We start from the raw sequence: 16,476 nt of genomic DNA on the forward strand, positions 1-16,476 counted from the left end.
TGGTTTAATTCTTGTTAATCATCTAGTATTAGTTCGTGGTCGAAAGAAATTAAAATTGAACAATAATTTGCGAACACCAAACTGTGGACAGTACTATTTTTACTATTCTGCTTCTTAGTCTGACACTGCACCAAACGCTTTACTAAATTAGTCAGCTTAGTCTAGTCTAAGCCAGTCCAGGTTAATTCTTGAAGCTAGTCTAGTCTGAAATAGTCTTGTGCAACAAACGCACCGTTATATTACAAACAAGTTGGATAAATTGGGAAAGCAAACTGTATAATCTTTGCCATTATAATTTAATGATGTAAAAAAAAAAAAAATCCCACACTAAATTCCAATATTACAAATCATACAAGTCTATATATATATATATTTTTTTTTTACTCTTTTCTTACCCTATTTACCTCTACTTGATGGCATGTAAATCTCTATGATCTTCCATTGGTTGCCAAAGGTTTGACAGCATTTTCACCAGCCATGGCCATCTATCCCTCAGCAGCTTCTGTTTTCTCTCTGAACTTCTTGTATATGTCACTCTGGTAAAACTTTCTCGTTCTCATCACCAAAACCAGCGACACAAATGTGCCAAATAATGTAACTGCTGCAATCACGATGAAGGACAATTTGAAGCACTCTCCCCCAACGCAAGTCAGCTCCTCACCTACTTCTCTCACAAGCCCTTTTGCTGCTAGCTGCTTATTGGCTTCTTTGTCATATATGTGCCCGGCGAGTCTCACATTGAGCAAGTATAGTCCAACCGGGCTAGCGCATGCCCCAAAATTGAACAAAGTCGAGTAGTATTTGAGGCCGAAAAGCTCAGAAATTATGGCGAAAAGTAGAGGCCATAAGGCACCTAAACAAAACCCTATTATCACGGAGGCTACGTAGAGACCATTTTTGACATTGAAGGCAATGAGAAGGTGACCAGCACAAGAGAGCAAGAGGGTTAGGGTTAGCATTAGAGGACGAGGGAATTTGTATCTTTTTAACAAGATTTCGGAGCCAAAACCCGACACCACCCGACCCAAATAATTCCATATGCTTACTAGTGACACGAAAGTGCTTATGCTGTGTTTATGGTACCCTAAAGAAGCTCCAATCTGACCCAAGTTGTCTATTGCTGTAAATGCGCCTCCAACACCACAAATGCATGCTACGAAAAGAATGAGCATGTCAATGCTGAAAAGTGCTTGGAGTATGGTGTAGTCCTCACCTCTCTCTGGTGGCCTAAACATAGTTTTCCAGCATGACGGTTCAGTCTCTCTGGTAGTGGTGGCAAGCGCTTCCTTGGGCCGTGACAGATCAGATGTAACGCCAACTTCTTCTGATTTTGGCTTTTCGGTAACTACTTTCAAGTCCGAACCGCCATTCAACTCGAGCTTCTTGCCTTCCAAGATCTTAAATTCCTCAAAAATAACCACAGCAAGTGGGAGGACAAGCAAGAAAATAACCATGGCAGCACTAGCACCGTACTCACCTTGAGTGAAATGAACATTCTTCTGGATTATAATCATAACCATTAAAAATCCAGCAAGCCCAAGTGAGATATAAAGCATATTATAAAACACTTTGAGCTCATTGGGGTGCCTAATGACCTTCATAATCCGAATTGTTCTAAGAGAAACAAAAGAAACGGCAGTAGGAAGCCACCCAATCAACAAAATCAAATCCTTGGTGTCGTCATAATAAAAAGCAGAGTATAACTGTGTGAATATAGCACCACTTAGGCCAGCATATCCCTTCAAGAACCCCAAAACGGAGCCGCGGCTCTCCGGGAAGTTCTTGACACTAGTGATAAGTGATCCAGTATTGGCAAAAGACTGAGAAGTTGCACCCATACAAATGTACATGCACATGTGCCAAACTTGAGGCTTAGCAATTTTTTTGGTCACGGCCATCCAAATCATGAAGTAACCAAAAAAATTGAGGACTCCACCCACTGATAGGACCACCCATGGGGATGTGACCTCGTTAATCAGACCAGAAAGGACACCAACATTGGACCCGAAGTCCTTGAACAAGCTGAGAAGGTTGAGGGTACTTTGGTCATATCCCAGCACAGATTTGATGTCACTGGAGTAAAGACCAAACATGTAGGTGGCGCCAGAGGCTGACATGATTAAGAGGGAAGCAAACACCGTGAACCACCGCCCATTGAGGACTTGGAGGGTTAGGGTTTTGGTGTTACTCCACTCCCATCCTCCACCAGGTCCAGAAACCAACATGGTTTTTTTATCCCTCTGAACTGCACCAGCAGTCTCTCACAAGTTTGTTGTAGTGAAGAAGTTGGTGGATCGGAGGTTTCAATAGATAGATGCAAAGGGAGTGTGTGAGAGCAATTAGAAAATGAAAAACAAAAGTAGTGTAGTGAAAACAAACACTTAGTTCACCTAGAATAAAATAATTTCAAGTAAATTTGGAGTGAATTGCAAATTTGGAAAGAAAATAATAAGAGGGGTATGCAAGGTGAAGATATTACAAGTAACTAGGGGAATAAACTCATCCCCAGTAATAGGGGTATGTAAGTATTATCCTAATATTATTTAACTTAAATTACAATACATACATGTGTTTTGTCTAATATAATTATATAATGAAACATATCAACTTTGCCATTCACCTATTATAACTCATAACTCATGAAGTGAAACATAGTGTTCACGGAAAAGCACAAATTTTCTTGTTCAAGATAGGAAAGAGAGGAACCCTCTTATAAATTTGGTCTTATCAATAAGAAAGAATTGTCAAAATGGTATTGGAGTTGGTTGATTTTGCCTCTGTTTAATTTTTTTTAATCACATGATGCTTGTCTCTACTCTAAAAAATTTCCCCAGTTCCTTCTCGTATTTAACACAAGGGCCGGCCAAGTGAACAAAGTACATACATGTAATTTTATCGGTTTTTTAGCTAAAACGGTCCATATTGAATTTGGCATAACTCTTTGTTCCTAACTAAAAAATCAAAAAAAGTGGTTCACGATTTGCATAGTTTAATCATTTTGGTTATTCCGTGATATGTCAATATCTAACAAATATATGTTAAAAAAAAATCACCATAACATATTAATTACCTTAACAAATTATATTATTCCAAATGAACTACCAATGATTGATAACACAGGAATTAAGAAACTTAATCACTATATGCTGGACATAATCCAATATATAATCTTGATAGATTGGATTCTTACTCTTGTACGATTACTAATCAAAGTTGCTAAAGGCCCAGGCTGACAATATCTGCTTACTTCTCCTAATGATATTCTAATTTATCAAATTGATCGATTTTGAATATAATTAAGGGAGAAAGGTACATATACAAATACTGCTAAGCAAAAGATTTGGAAGGTGACTTGTATATACGTACGGCTGATATTCTTTAAAAATAGTCATCGTATCCAATTCCACCAACAACGCTTGGCAAGAGCATTCACTTAAAGATTTAAATAAAAAGATGTATATTATATATTTTTGGATATGACAAAAGAGTTCGACTCTTACTCTTTTTATCAGAACTTTGGCCGCCTACATATTGAGAATAAAAAAAAGTTTGTAGGATAAGGACAAAAGGAAAATTTAATTGATGTATGTAAGCTCTTACATTCAACATAAATACAATCAGAAGATTCATACACATGAAAGTTACAAGAACTAAATTAGAATTGCATGCTTTGCAATAAAGTATAGGTCAATCATTAATGTCGCTATTGCTACATATCTCTACTTTACGAGAATGGCTTATGTGACACAAGTACACAGTTACGGTGGTTTCCCATGCCAATAAAATAAAGATATGTATAAATTTTTCGTTCACATGCTCTTATTATAATGATGTACTCTTGTCATGTAAGTTGTTCTCCTAGTATTCATCTCTCTCATGCCAGCAAAAATAGCAACCAAACACACACACATATGTTGATATCTTAGTCGATGCGTTTACACATCTGAGGGATAAATAAGAGAGAAAACTATCACCCACAACCGATATTCTAAACTCCTGTAATTTATCACATCTTAATTAATTACATCACATAACATAATATTATTATTAGAAGCTGCCTCTTGACTTTGGGGTTGGTCCCATAAACCTCAAATGCGGTATTGCTATTTGCTATACATCAAGATCCTAAAATTTATGAGTTTGTCAATTGTTAGACAAAATTTCTCAATTACTTTGCTACTTCGTGCCCTACTCATAGTGGGAAACTTAGACCCTCAAAGGAAAAGGGCAACTTAGATTGTAGGGTGCATGCAGGCACGACTTTAGTCAAGTAATAAGAAAATCCTCTGCCTTAAATTTGAATTTTTATTCTTTAGAAAAATTTAGTGGTAGACTGCCTTGTTCAGTATAGAAATTTTGATTGGAATGAATAGAGATATTCAAGGTAGAGAAAATTTGATTTTTCATTTTGAGTGAATTAGAAAGGGTTCGACATGAAAAAAAAAATCTCTATTCTAATCTGTCATTTTGGAGAAGATTGGAATTGATAAATTTTCTTCTTGGGTGGCAAGAAGGACCAGAATGCCCATAGCCCATAAAATTCAGACGATCAGACTAGTCAGGCTTCCTAATCATAGTCAGATTAAGCCATTCCAACATGCTGACTAGTCAGACAGGCATTCCGCAAACTGTATTACTTCTCCCAAGTAATTAAACCCCAATTCAAGTTAAATTAGAATATCTTGAGAATTAGGTAACGTAATCATAATTTTAGGAGGGTTGGATATCTTATCCTAAATTTCCTCCGAGATAGTCTCCTGATTTAATCGACATTACTCTCCCTACAAGGACTCTGAAGATCTCTATAAATACCCTAGCTTGGGCATTTATCTCTCTAATCAATATGTCTCTCTCCTATTCTCTCTACACCTAAAATAGGCTCATCTCCCTCCAAACACAATGATGGACATACATCCATAGAGAACTCATCTCCTATACGCCTATACAATAACGGTTCACGATGTGCACACATCAAACCATTCTTTGTTAGAACTACACTAGTGATTTTATTCTCCTTCCCGAAGATATGTAGGCAGTCCAATTCGGATTCAACACACCCCCCAATCAACCACATTCTCTCTTAATCGAAGGCTATGGACTATTCCAACTGAATCACGCTTCCGTTCCCAAATTTGGTTGAGATGAAAAAAAAGAAGAATTTTCCCCTTTAATTGTAAATATTACCATAAGATTCAAACAAATGTTGAGTGTACTAAATATAATTGAAAGTGATAAGCTTTTTAACTTTTTAACAGAACAATAATCTTTAAGATTAACATAACTCATCACTTTCATTTTGGTCATTCTCTGAATAATCTTTGCATAATGAGGACCAAAATGACAAAAATATCCTCAATTTAATAAACAATAGGATTTGACAAAAAATGAGGTCTTTTTATCATTTTATTTTTATTTAACAGAAAATTTTCACAAAATAATCAAAATGATTGACAGGGGACGAAATTAAGGCCTGTAAAACCCAAAAGGAAAATACTGAATTAAAATGCATATCATCCATCAATCCTACATTAAAATTGCAATCACAACATCCCACATCAAGAACCTAAAGATTATAAGCTAAAACAGCTACAAGTCCCATGAAAACAGCCGAATCACCCAACAGCAACATTTAGTAACGGTCAAAGGAAGATGGGCGGCCTCCCCTGCTAGGGCGGTCATAAGGACCAGGCCTGCTTCTGTAATTATCGCCTCTAGCTGGCCCTCCGCTTGCATACCTGTCTCCTCCTCTTGCGCCACCATCCCTATCATAGCCTCTATCTTTGCCATAACCATTTTGAGGATAACGATCAGAACCACCGTACCTGTCACTTGCAAAACGATCACCGGCTGGGTACCTGCAAGGAAAAGTGGCAAAAGTTGAGTAAAAGGGATTTTGTTTACTACTATTCAGAGCAATCACAAGTGAGAGAAAGGAACAAGCGGTTAAGCAGTAACTCATACCTGTCGCTAGCATAGCGATCACGGCTACCATATTTGTCATCTCTGCTGTCAAAACGGTCCCTCTCTCCATAGCGCCCTCCATCATAACGGTCATCCATGTAGCGGTCACGGTCTCCACCAAAGCGATCCCCACGGCCACCAGCCCCAAACCTAGAATGTGATGAGAACGAACCTCCACCGCCTCTTCCGCCTCCCGCTGAAGGGCAATCTCGGGCCCAATGTCCTGGTCGACCACACTTGAAGCATTCATCTTGTCCTACAGGTCTATCTCCTCCCCCATAGTTTCTCCTGCCACCAGATGAGTAGCCACCTCCTCTGTAGCCATGGTCAGAATCCTCTCCAGCTCCTCCCCCTCCCATTTTGGGTTGAGCTTTGTTCACAGAGATTATGCGATCACTAAGCTCCCGCCCATGCATCTCCCGGATTGCATCTTCCATTGCTCGCCGATCTCCAAATGTAATAAACCCAAAACCTCGGGGACGGTTTGTATCTCTTTCCATCATGATCTATAAAAGTACCACATTAGCCATTTCATATAAATGAAATTCATCCATTTTAACCAAAAGTGAGAGTAATCTATCAACTACTCCCAGGAGTCCACAACGAGAAACTAAAAGCAACTTCCATCACCCAGCCAGAAGTTCAATTGCTGAGAAGCTGGAAGAAGAATTAATAAACAGGGAACACACAATATGAAAGCAAAATTTGTGAATGAGATATGGATTAGCAATACATATTAGCACGCATCCTAACTGGTAATTAAAATTTAACAAGTTGATAACTTACTTTCTCCTTGTTATTATGGATAACAGATTGAACCGTGTTTCAATGTGAAAAAAATTCTGATAAATACAGAGGAATCCATCACTTGAGATCTTGACTTCCCACAAAATCCAATAAATTAGATCCAGCATAAACTGATACCTAGCCCACCACAAAGTCAAATGTATCTACTCTCAAACAGAAACATTCAAGTTGAATTGGTCATCAGCGCTAGCAGTATATCTGTGATAAGGTTTACTTCTCACTGATCCTTAATCCCAACATAAGACTGCCAGAAATTAGGATAACACTGCAGACACCAGGCAAGCATCCATCTTGTATTCACGAAAACAATGTTCCCCCAAACAAAGCTATGCAGATCACTCAGACAAAGGCAGCAATCACAATATTTGATCTTTCCACTATTCAAAACAAACCAAATAGAGCACAAAAAGATACCTCAAAAACTGTGTTCATTTTGCAGACTATGCCCGACTCGATCCATAATCACTCGTTCTCGTAGCATTTCATTAATTTCGTAAAAAACACAAAAATCAGTCAAAGACGGCAAAGGTGCTCCATCCAATTATCAGCTCAAAATAGCAGAACCGATGACAATCCTGATTATCCCTTTCAACCAGAAAACTTAGACCTACTAAACTCATAAAAGATACCCTAGAGCCATGGAGATCCATGTTCTGACAACCACTTTTGATTGAAGATGTTTGGACAACCCTTGCTGATAGAAGATATTCTGACAACTTTTAAGTACTTGCAATTATCATACAATCGCCTATAAAAAACTCGCCACCACAGTTCCCAAAGATGAAATGCCAATGGGTAGGAAGAAAGAGAGAAAAAGAAAGGTGTGCCCATGCCTACTCCATATACCCTGTCTACAAACTTGAACAGGTTTGGAGTTTCAGATTCCAAGGTAGCCAAAAGTACTACTCCACCAAAGTTATCAAATCTTAAATCAATACTGGAACTACTGATGAACTGGCAGCATCGATATCTGGTGAGTGTTGATGTTGCTGAATTCATCTTGCCATGCAAACCCAAAGTACTGAGCCTCAATTAAACACTGTTTCTGAACCTGCAAAGACGCTACTGATCCTGACGATGTCTCATAAGATTCACGGAATGGATTGCATGAATGTGCCCGCAAGTGAAGTGACCAGACTGAAAGTGTGGCCTATGTTGACTCTACCAGGTAGATGGTTGAGTTCATAATGCACTAGATAAACTTACTGACCCACAAAAACATGACAGTGAAATTGATCTCAATCTCTTGTCCCCACAAAAAAAAAAAAAAAAAAAAAAAAAGTTTCATAAAAAAAAGTTTGAACTAGTTCAAACAAAATTCAACTCACTGAAAAGAAGGCTCAGACTTCATGAGCACTCCACAATAGCAGATGCCAGAAAAACGCAGTTTAGAGTGATTAACTCAGACTAACTGTATCAAACATAAAGTAACTAAGCTTGATACTTTGCAGCCTCATCCAATAAAGCTCGAATTTTATATCTGGCAGACCTACATAAGGACCATAACTAAAAGATCAGGTATCAAGAGTTTGACACATCTGAAGAACAACTAACAAGAGACAACAAAACTCTCTGATTTAGACAATGACTATGTCAGACATAAGGCTGCAGAGCCACAGAATCATACTCCCTACAAAAAAGATAAATTTCTCGAAGTTTCCATATCTTGTAAATTGATGATTAGTGGGCCCACCCTCAAAGCCTTACTTATATTCCGAATTTCCAAGACTATCACAACCACAAATCTTCTCATCGATAAATCTTGTGGATCCCAACCACAAATCTTTTCACCAACAAATCTTTTTCACCAATAAATCTTTGTTACTATACAGCAGATGAGACCAAGCAAGCAATTAACTGGGCTGCCTTGAACTCAATTCCACGCATCCAGATACCATCTGTTTGTGTTATACTTCTTGCCTTGATACTTATTCTAACCATCAACTATAACTAGTCCCAACAAATCTTATCAAGCTTCAGCAACTCGATGCAATCACTCAAACAAAAATATCTCTACGAAAACCCATACACGTACAGCACCAAAAGATCATAACCGTCATTCCAAAAAGACATGAAAACAAATAAAGGAGAATTAATACAAAGTGAGGACAACAGAAACTATCAAAAGAAAAGGATAAAATCAAAATAAACATAAGTAACCATAGTTACACACATGGAATTAAATATCAACGCTCCTCATACATGTACAACCGGATATATGATGAGGTCAGAATGGCACAACTGACAATTAAATATCTCAGTGAGTAGTTTATTTGTTTCATTCGTGTTCGCTCACTTCATACAAAAAACAATAGGGCATAACAAGCTCATTGAACACGTGGAAAGAGCATGATCTGAAAATCGATAATCAGGATCAATCAAACAATTACTGAACATGCATTATAGCCATGTACCATCATTGTCTGAACTTCCTGCATCAAAACCAAAAACTTCCGAGAATGTTCAACCAATTTGTACTTCAAATATCTTGGGCAGGCAGGATAAAATGTAATTTAAACAAAAGGCCCAAAACAACAACGACGAAAAATTTTGCAACAAAGATTTCGACTGTTTTCCTTCTAAACATCAACTAAATGTAAACATAGGGTCAAATTAAAGCCTGAAACTGACTGAAAATTTTGGGACTTTTTTCACCTCTTAAAACCATAAATTCAAATATAATTCAGACAAAAAATTAATAGGATAAGATCTTTCCAATAGTTTGCTAGCAAAGTAAAGCAGCTGAAGCCTAAAAACGCATGCATCTTTCAATTGACACAATTAACAGGTAATAGGATTGGTAACAATTAGGGTTTACATATAATTACGCGTTGATTGGAAGATTAATCATCGAAGAACTAGCTAGGAAAAATTTGAGGGTACCTGAGCTTCAAGAACTTTGCCGAAGCGTTGGAAAGCGCTCTCCAGCTGACGCTCCGTCACGTCCCACGACAACCCTCCCACGAATATACGGTAGTCTTCCTTCCCTGCCATCTCTCTCCCTCAATCTCTCAATCTCTATCTCTCTCAATCTCTCTCAATCTCTGTTGCCTGTACTGTGTGATGAGCCAAACCCTACCCGCGTCGTATTCTTGTATTTCTACTTCGATTTTGCCCCTTTTATATTTGCTTATTTATTAGACAAGCCTTCATGTGCGCTTACACGTGTGCAGAAAATATTTTTTAATCACAACATGCTAAACACAATTTACACATTTTAAATATATTTATATGCGTAAATTGACAAAAGAAAAATCAAATATTTGAAGTAAATGAATAATTTTAGATCATTCTAGAAGAAACCCTCATAAACTAATTAAAACAGTTGAATTCACATAATAAAATCGGTTTCCATATAATTTACATTAAGAATAGAGAAAATAATATTTAATAAACAATTGATTGAATTACATTATTGCTTGTCCATTGTGAGGCTAAGCCTACCTCCCATTCCTCTTAGTGTAGATAATATCGTTTGTTTAAAAAAAAAAAACAATCATTTGATAATTAATTTAATCACATTATTATCCGTGTGCGAAAAACCTGTTTTTATAAAGAAAATAATATTTAATAAACAACTGATTGAATCATATTATTGATAACCCATTGTGAGGCTAAGCCCACCACATTCCCCTTAGTATAAATAATATCATTTGTTAAAAAAAAATTAAAAAAAATCATTTGACAACTTATTTAATCATATTATTATCTGGGTGCGAAAGATCTTTTTTTATAACCAGCATTACACGCCTGTTAAGATGTTTTGAACACAATATTCATGATTTTCCTTATTTTTCTTTCCCCTTCACATGGGCACCATCAACTTTCCCTCATCCTTCCTTTTTTTTTTATTCTTTTCTCTTCTCACTTATATTTATATTATATTTTATGATGATCAAATTACCAAATTATCCTTGCATTATTTGATTTATATATTGGGCTGCTTTTGGATTTTTTTGGTTGAGGGGCAATTTGGTCCTAATATTTTTGTCGAAGCCGTGACCCCAAATTGAGGCTCTGGCTTTGAATATAAGAGATGCAAAGGGATTTTTTTTTTAATTTTTTTTTTTAAATGAGGACTAGATATAGGATTTACTCAATATAGAACTTTAGTATCGAACTTTAACGATTTGAATTTTCTATTTTGTAAGTCTCAATTCATAGATATTTTTGCAAAAATTCAATTCAATCCGAAACCATTTGTTTATTTAATTATCAAGATAAAATTTCATTATTTCTATTTGCAAGGATGATCTATGAGGTGCAACTTGAAAAATAGACTGTTCGAATCGCAAAAATTCAATATTGTGTGGATCCTACACCTAATCCCTATTTTTATAAAAGAAAAAATAAGAATCTCTTCCTTTAATTATTTCCTATTTATTACTATGCTCATGTGCTTGGACGAAAACCTCACTTTACCCACTTTTCACCTCACCTCATGCGTCTTCGGGGTGGTTTGGGAGTGAGGTGCTTAAAAAAAAAGCTGTGAGGGTTTTAGGTGTTTGGTAAACTGAAAAAAAATAGCTTATTTTGGAAGCTGCTGTGAGAATAAGCTGAAATCAAAGGAAAAAGCTGAAGTTGCTATTTGCAGCTTTGGAAAACTGGCTTTTTTTTCAAAGCACACGGAGCTACAATACTCCTTTAATGAAAAGACCCACTATCAGACTGCTTTTTTTTTCCTTTTCCAAAAGCACTTTTACAAAAAAGTTTATCAAACACTCTGCTGATTTATTTCACAACCGCTTATTCTCACAGCACAGCCGCTTATTCTCACAGCAGCTTTTTTTTAAAGCACAACAATACCAAACCAGCCCTTCATCCCGCTTGCGAGGCAAAGACATTACTATTCACTCTGAAAAATAAGTCTTTGTACAATTTCATTCGTTTTCCATTGTTACAGAAATTATTTATTATTTACATGTATATTTTTTTTCTTTTGTTTTTTATTTATTTATACTTTGTTGGTCTTATCTTCCATGTGTCATACAGACCATATTAGGTGATTCCGACTTGTGTGCAGGAATTGATTAATAAGCTATAGGTTCAGCCGTACAGGTCATGTTAGGTGACTCCGGCTGACATATCATGTTACTGTTGGAAATGTGCCCTAAAGCCAATCATGTGATGATACTTTACGGACATTTCACATGTTAAACTAATCTAGTTTTACATATAAAGGGCATACATTATTGTTTGAGCCGTCTCATATAAATGTTATATGCTTAAACAATAAAGTCCAAGGAATTTGTGATTGGGAGAATGTAATCTAATGAAGTTAGATTCTTGAGACCATTCTTTCGTAGACACATCCTAAACGTTCCTGATCATAGGATTGCCAATTGGGCATTGACAGTCCGTCAAGATCGGTACGTACTATGTCTTCTCTCAGGGAGAGTGATTAGTCTCGAATCATTGGTGTGTGTGACATCAAGACAAGTGCGGTAGGTGCTCAATAGAGAATGAGTTCACTGAACGCGATCAACGAAGAGTTCTCATATTCCATGTCACATGAGAACTCATGGTTGGGATAATGCAAAGTAGTCATTTGACCTGAGGCATCATAGTTGTCTTGTGGTTAAGACCTTGATCTTTGATTATGTCAAAGTCATCCCACCAGGAGGGTGTCCACGGCATCGTTGGGGTCAAGCCGCTTAGCTATGGAGACAAGTGAATGCGCAACAAGGGATCTCTAACCTTCAAACCGTTTGAGGGAGAATACTCTCTGATATGATTTGAATCTCTGGCCAGAGTATGAATGAGATTTGGGAATGTGTTCCTAATCACATTCAAGGTAATCATATAAGCACAAGACACACATTGGATAGTAGACATGAGAAAATAAACTATCAAACCAAACAATGTGGTCAAGAGTATTAGATTAGAGAAAGACCGTATTGCATTTGTAATCCCAGACTGAATAGGTTCTCCACCTCTTCTGATTAGCTTGGGTAACCATGACATACGGCTAGGTGTCACTCATGGTTTGTGGAAGCCCTAAACGTGTGTAATCACTAAAGGGAGAATTGAAAATAGTTTCAATTCACAATCGATGTAAAATGGTTTTAATCGCCCACTACCTCGCTAAAAGGAACCTAATGGATCGTACACCGTGTAAGGTAGAGATGGACGAAATAAATGAAATGAGTAAGATTAATTGAATGGTTTAATTATTTATGGCAAGGATTAATTAATATGTTAATTAATCAAACGAATAAGTTCGTTAAAGACCACGGGATAGTTTTGGACCTTAAGGCCTAATGGGCTTCGAACGTCAAGCCCATTAACTTAAGTTGTATGACAATTTAATGAATAAAGATTCATTAAAGCCCAAAAGCCCAAAAATCCCTAAATGGCCAGCCATAAGGAATGAATTAGGGTTTTGGTTATTTAGGTCACTTAAAGAAGTGACTATATAAATGACTTTATAGCCAAATATTCATTAAGTGAAATAAGGGTTTATTTTTGGGGAAAATGGGTGAGAATTGTCTCTCCATTTTCTCTCTAAAGAGGCCAACACCTTGGAGGTGATTAGCTAGTCATCTAATCCTCCAAGGTCACTCATTCATCATCCAATCTCTCCTTGGTGTAGAGACTTAGAGGTTCTCAATTTTGGGAACTTGGAGAACCTATTCTTCCATACAAATCCATGGATCTAAGAAGCAAGGAATGAAGGCCCCTATCTCTTTGGGTGATTAGCCTTTGCTTATGCAAAGAGGAATCTACAAAGGTATTAATTTCAACTCACTTATTTTTGAGTTGATTATTGGTTCACCAATCTACTAGGCTTTGAATTTCATGGGTAAATGTTTTGTTTTTGAGTGCATGTAAGCATGATTCCGCCTTTAATTGTTAATTGCATGCTATATGATGTTGCTCAAATGAACATGTTTTACAAAATAATTCCTTCAAGTGGTATCAGAGCCTAGGTCTAGTAGTTGGTGAATCCTTTTGTGTTTTGTAGTTCATAAGTTTGTGATCTAAAAGTTGTAATTGTTACAAGCTTTATTCTTGCTTCTTTGAAAGTAAATTTTGTTGGAAAATTTGCTATCTCAAATGTTGTAGATGTTGTTCATATGAGCATGAATATTGGAGCTAAAATTTGGTGCCATGCTTTTGGGAAAATTCGGCCAAAACCAAAGGGTGGATTTTTGGGTTCTTGTTTGACTTGTTAAAAGTGTTTTAATGTGTTCTTTGGAACCCCTAAGTACCCTAGTTTGGTTAGATGTTATTTCCCTTAAGTAAGAATGGTTTTGGAATGTTTTTGGGTGGAAAAAGTTCATGGAGAAATTTGGGTTTTTCATGGATGTTCTTCATTGTTCTTGATGTTCTTGTCAAGAACAAAAAGGTTTGGTGTTTTGATTCAAAGTTTTGATTTATTTCATAAAGTATATGTGATATGTTTTTAAATGATTTATCATGTATTTAAAGTGTTAATTATTTGTATAAATGATGATTGAAATAATAATGATTGAATTATTTCATAAACATATCCTTTTACATACACTTGCATGTTTTTTGACAAAACTTACAAATCAACACACACACCACTCTTATCCTCTCCCTAAAACAGGCCACTCCCTCAATGGGAGTACTTTTGGGGCTTTTATGCAATTACATAAAGTTTTGATACTTTTGTGTAATTGCACTTTGGCCCAAAAGTTTACGTTTTTACGTTTAGGTCCAAAAACGCTAAAGGACAAATTGTTTTGATCCTTTAATGATGTTTTTGCATTATTAAAAGTTTGGGTTCTAGTTGTATTTACATGAAGTTGTGACTTTTGTGTATTATACAAAGTGACCCCAAAAGTTTTTGTTATTGCAATATGGCCCAAAAGTTGAGGTTAATTGCATGATGGCCCAAATAGGATGAGAACAAAATTGTTTTGTCTCTTTGAATGAGAATTGGATTTTCATTTTGTTTAGCTCCATTTAAATCAATTTTATGGATACAAAAAACCAAATGAAAATGTTGCATTCATTAATTAGTTAAAGTGTTAATTAATTAAAGGGTGATTATGAACCTAAGCCTAATATAATTGAGCTATGTGAAAGGCCGTTTCAAATTTGTTTGAACCATGGGAATGTGTAGATTAGATTTTGGTTGTAATTTGATTTGATCAAATGTTGTAAAAGGGCTTAAGCTCTTCTTTACTTTAAAGTAATTTGTTATATGCAAATGTTGTAATGAGCATAAGCTCACCTTTACTTTGAAGTACTTCTTTCTTGCTTTATTTGATATGCATGAAAATGAAGTAGTTGGGTCCAACGCCCATAAGACAACACGCCTTAATGTGATTAAACGCGTAACTAAAATCAATCTTCATTCCTAGACCGAGGTTCAACACAAGGCTCGTGTTGAATCTAAACAAAGGTTCATAATCATCCTTAGGCCCTAAGGCAACTATGTAGTCCATCAAATGAATGCAAAGTTTATGTTAGTAGTATCATATACTCTTGCTTTAAAATCGTTTTAAAAGCATAGTGGGAGTATTATGTACAACTAAAACAAAGAGATGGACCAATAGTTGTAATAGGACCAAAATAGTTTTAATAAAGATTAAAATGTATGTTTATATGTGATGAGACCTAAAACCCTCAACCAAACCAATATTAAGTTGATAAGCGAGAGATGTTTAGAATATCTCTTCGTGGCCTTCCACCGTGGTGGGATCCAATCGTTTATGACTTGTACACCGGCTTCACCCTATCATGGGGGAGTACACAGTGCATGCTTATACTCAGGAGGAATCCATATACATATGATGAGGTGAGTGTAGGCAACGAGGATAGCTATATATCGTATCATCGTGAGGCTATTCTTGAACCCCTTCACACACTAAGCATGGTGGGAAGAACTTAACTAAGTGCAATGGAACCAATATCATATCATTGTGAGGTTACATTCTCTAGAGGCCAAATAAGATGGGTACTTGCATGAGTTGCAAATGAGTAAGCGTACTCTCTCATTATTATTGTTGCTAGCCATATATCGTATCATCGTGAGGTGGGCTTGGTAATAGTGAGCCTCCCATAACCTACTAGGAGTTTCATCCAAAACTCTCGAATTCCTATGAGGGATATGGAATTTGCCAAAAATAGTGGGTGGTGCTATTTGATTTAAAGACCCAAATCAAATGGCTTAAAATCAATCAATTTATATTCGTTATGTATTTGATTACCAATATATTTGCAAACGCTATCCAACACTTGACAAAACCGAACGTTTAGTTTACGGACTTGGTACTACAAAACCATAGATTGTCTTTAATGGCTTGTAAAAGTACCAAAGTAGTCTCATCCTCACAATCTTACTATTGATAATGTATCATTAGAAGAATATGTTAGAAAAGGTCTATCATAAAGAGGACAACACTTTTAATGTCATAATTCTTCAATTACAATTTGTTGTATGAAGAAATAGGAGTTGCTTTGAACAACTCTTAGTCAATACAAACACTTAGTGCTTGTTTCTTTGTTAAATGAACAAAGAACTTGAGAAGAAGGCACAAAGGCATGGACACTTTATGTGCCATGATTCTTCACTTACAATTTGTTGTGTGAAGAAATAAGAGTTGCCTTGTACAACTCTTTAAAGTTTGTAATTATGTTTAGAACATAATGGTTGGTTGACAAAAATAGTCCATCAACATGGACTTATGATGATTTTGAATCATTGAGTGTTGAAGTGATAAACCACTTAACGAG

General features: G+C 36.3%; 2 protein-coding genes across 3 annotated transcripts; both read right to left on the reverse strand.

Annotated features, from left to right (window-relative positions):
- Window positions 1-485: 485 nt before the first annotated feature.
- On the reverse strand, window positions 486-2,225 carry LOC126619015 (protein NUCLEAR FUSION DEFECTIVE 4-like). Its single transcript, XM_050287268.1, has one exon. It carries the CDS (start codon window positions 2,223-2,225, stop codon window positions 486-488), a length of 1,740 nt encoding a protein of 579 aa, XP_050143225.1.
- A 3,238-nt stretch (window positions 2,226-5,463) lies between these two features.
- LOC126619034 (glycine-rich RNA-binding protein RZ1C-like) lies at window positions 5,464-9,873 on the reverse strand. 2 transcript variants are annotated; one of them, XM_050287298.1, is made up of 4 exons: window positions 9,652-9,799; window positions 6,748-8,781; window positions 5,962-6,467; window positions 5,464-5,855 (listed from the first exon to the last, which is right to left on the reverse strand). In XM_050287298.1, the coding sequence occupies exons 3-4, from the start codon at window positions 6,462-6,464 to the stop codon at window positions 5,630-5,632; spliced, it is 729 nt and encodes a 242-aa protein (XP_050143255.1). In that variant the 5' UTR covers window positions 6,465-6,467; window positions 6,748-8,781; window positions 9,652-9,799; the 3' UTR covers window positions 5,464-5,629. The 2 variants fall into 2 exon arrangements, with proteins under 2 accessions (XP_050143255.1, XP_050143247.1); XM_050287290.1 differs by lacking the exon at window positions 6,748-8,781 and having other exon boundaries at window positions 9,652-9,873.
- Between the last annotated feature and the right edge of the window lie 6,603 nt (window positions 9,874-16,476).

The sequence above is a fragment of the Malus sylvestris genome, chromosome 1 (assembly GCF_916048215.2).
Source record: "Malus sylvestris chromosome 1, drMalSylv7.2, whole genome shotgun sequence".
Taxonomy (NCBI): domain Eukaryota; kingdom Viridiplantae; phylum Streptophyta; class Magnoliopsida; order Rosales; family Rosaceae; genus Malus; species Malus sylvestris.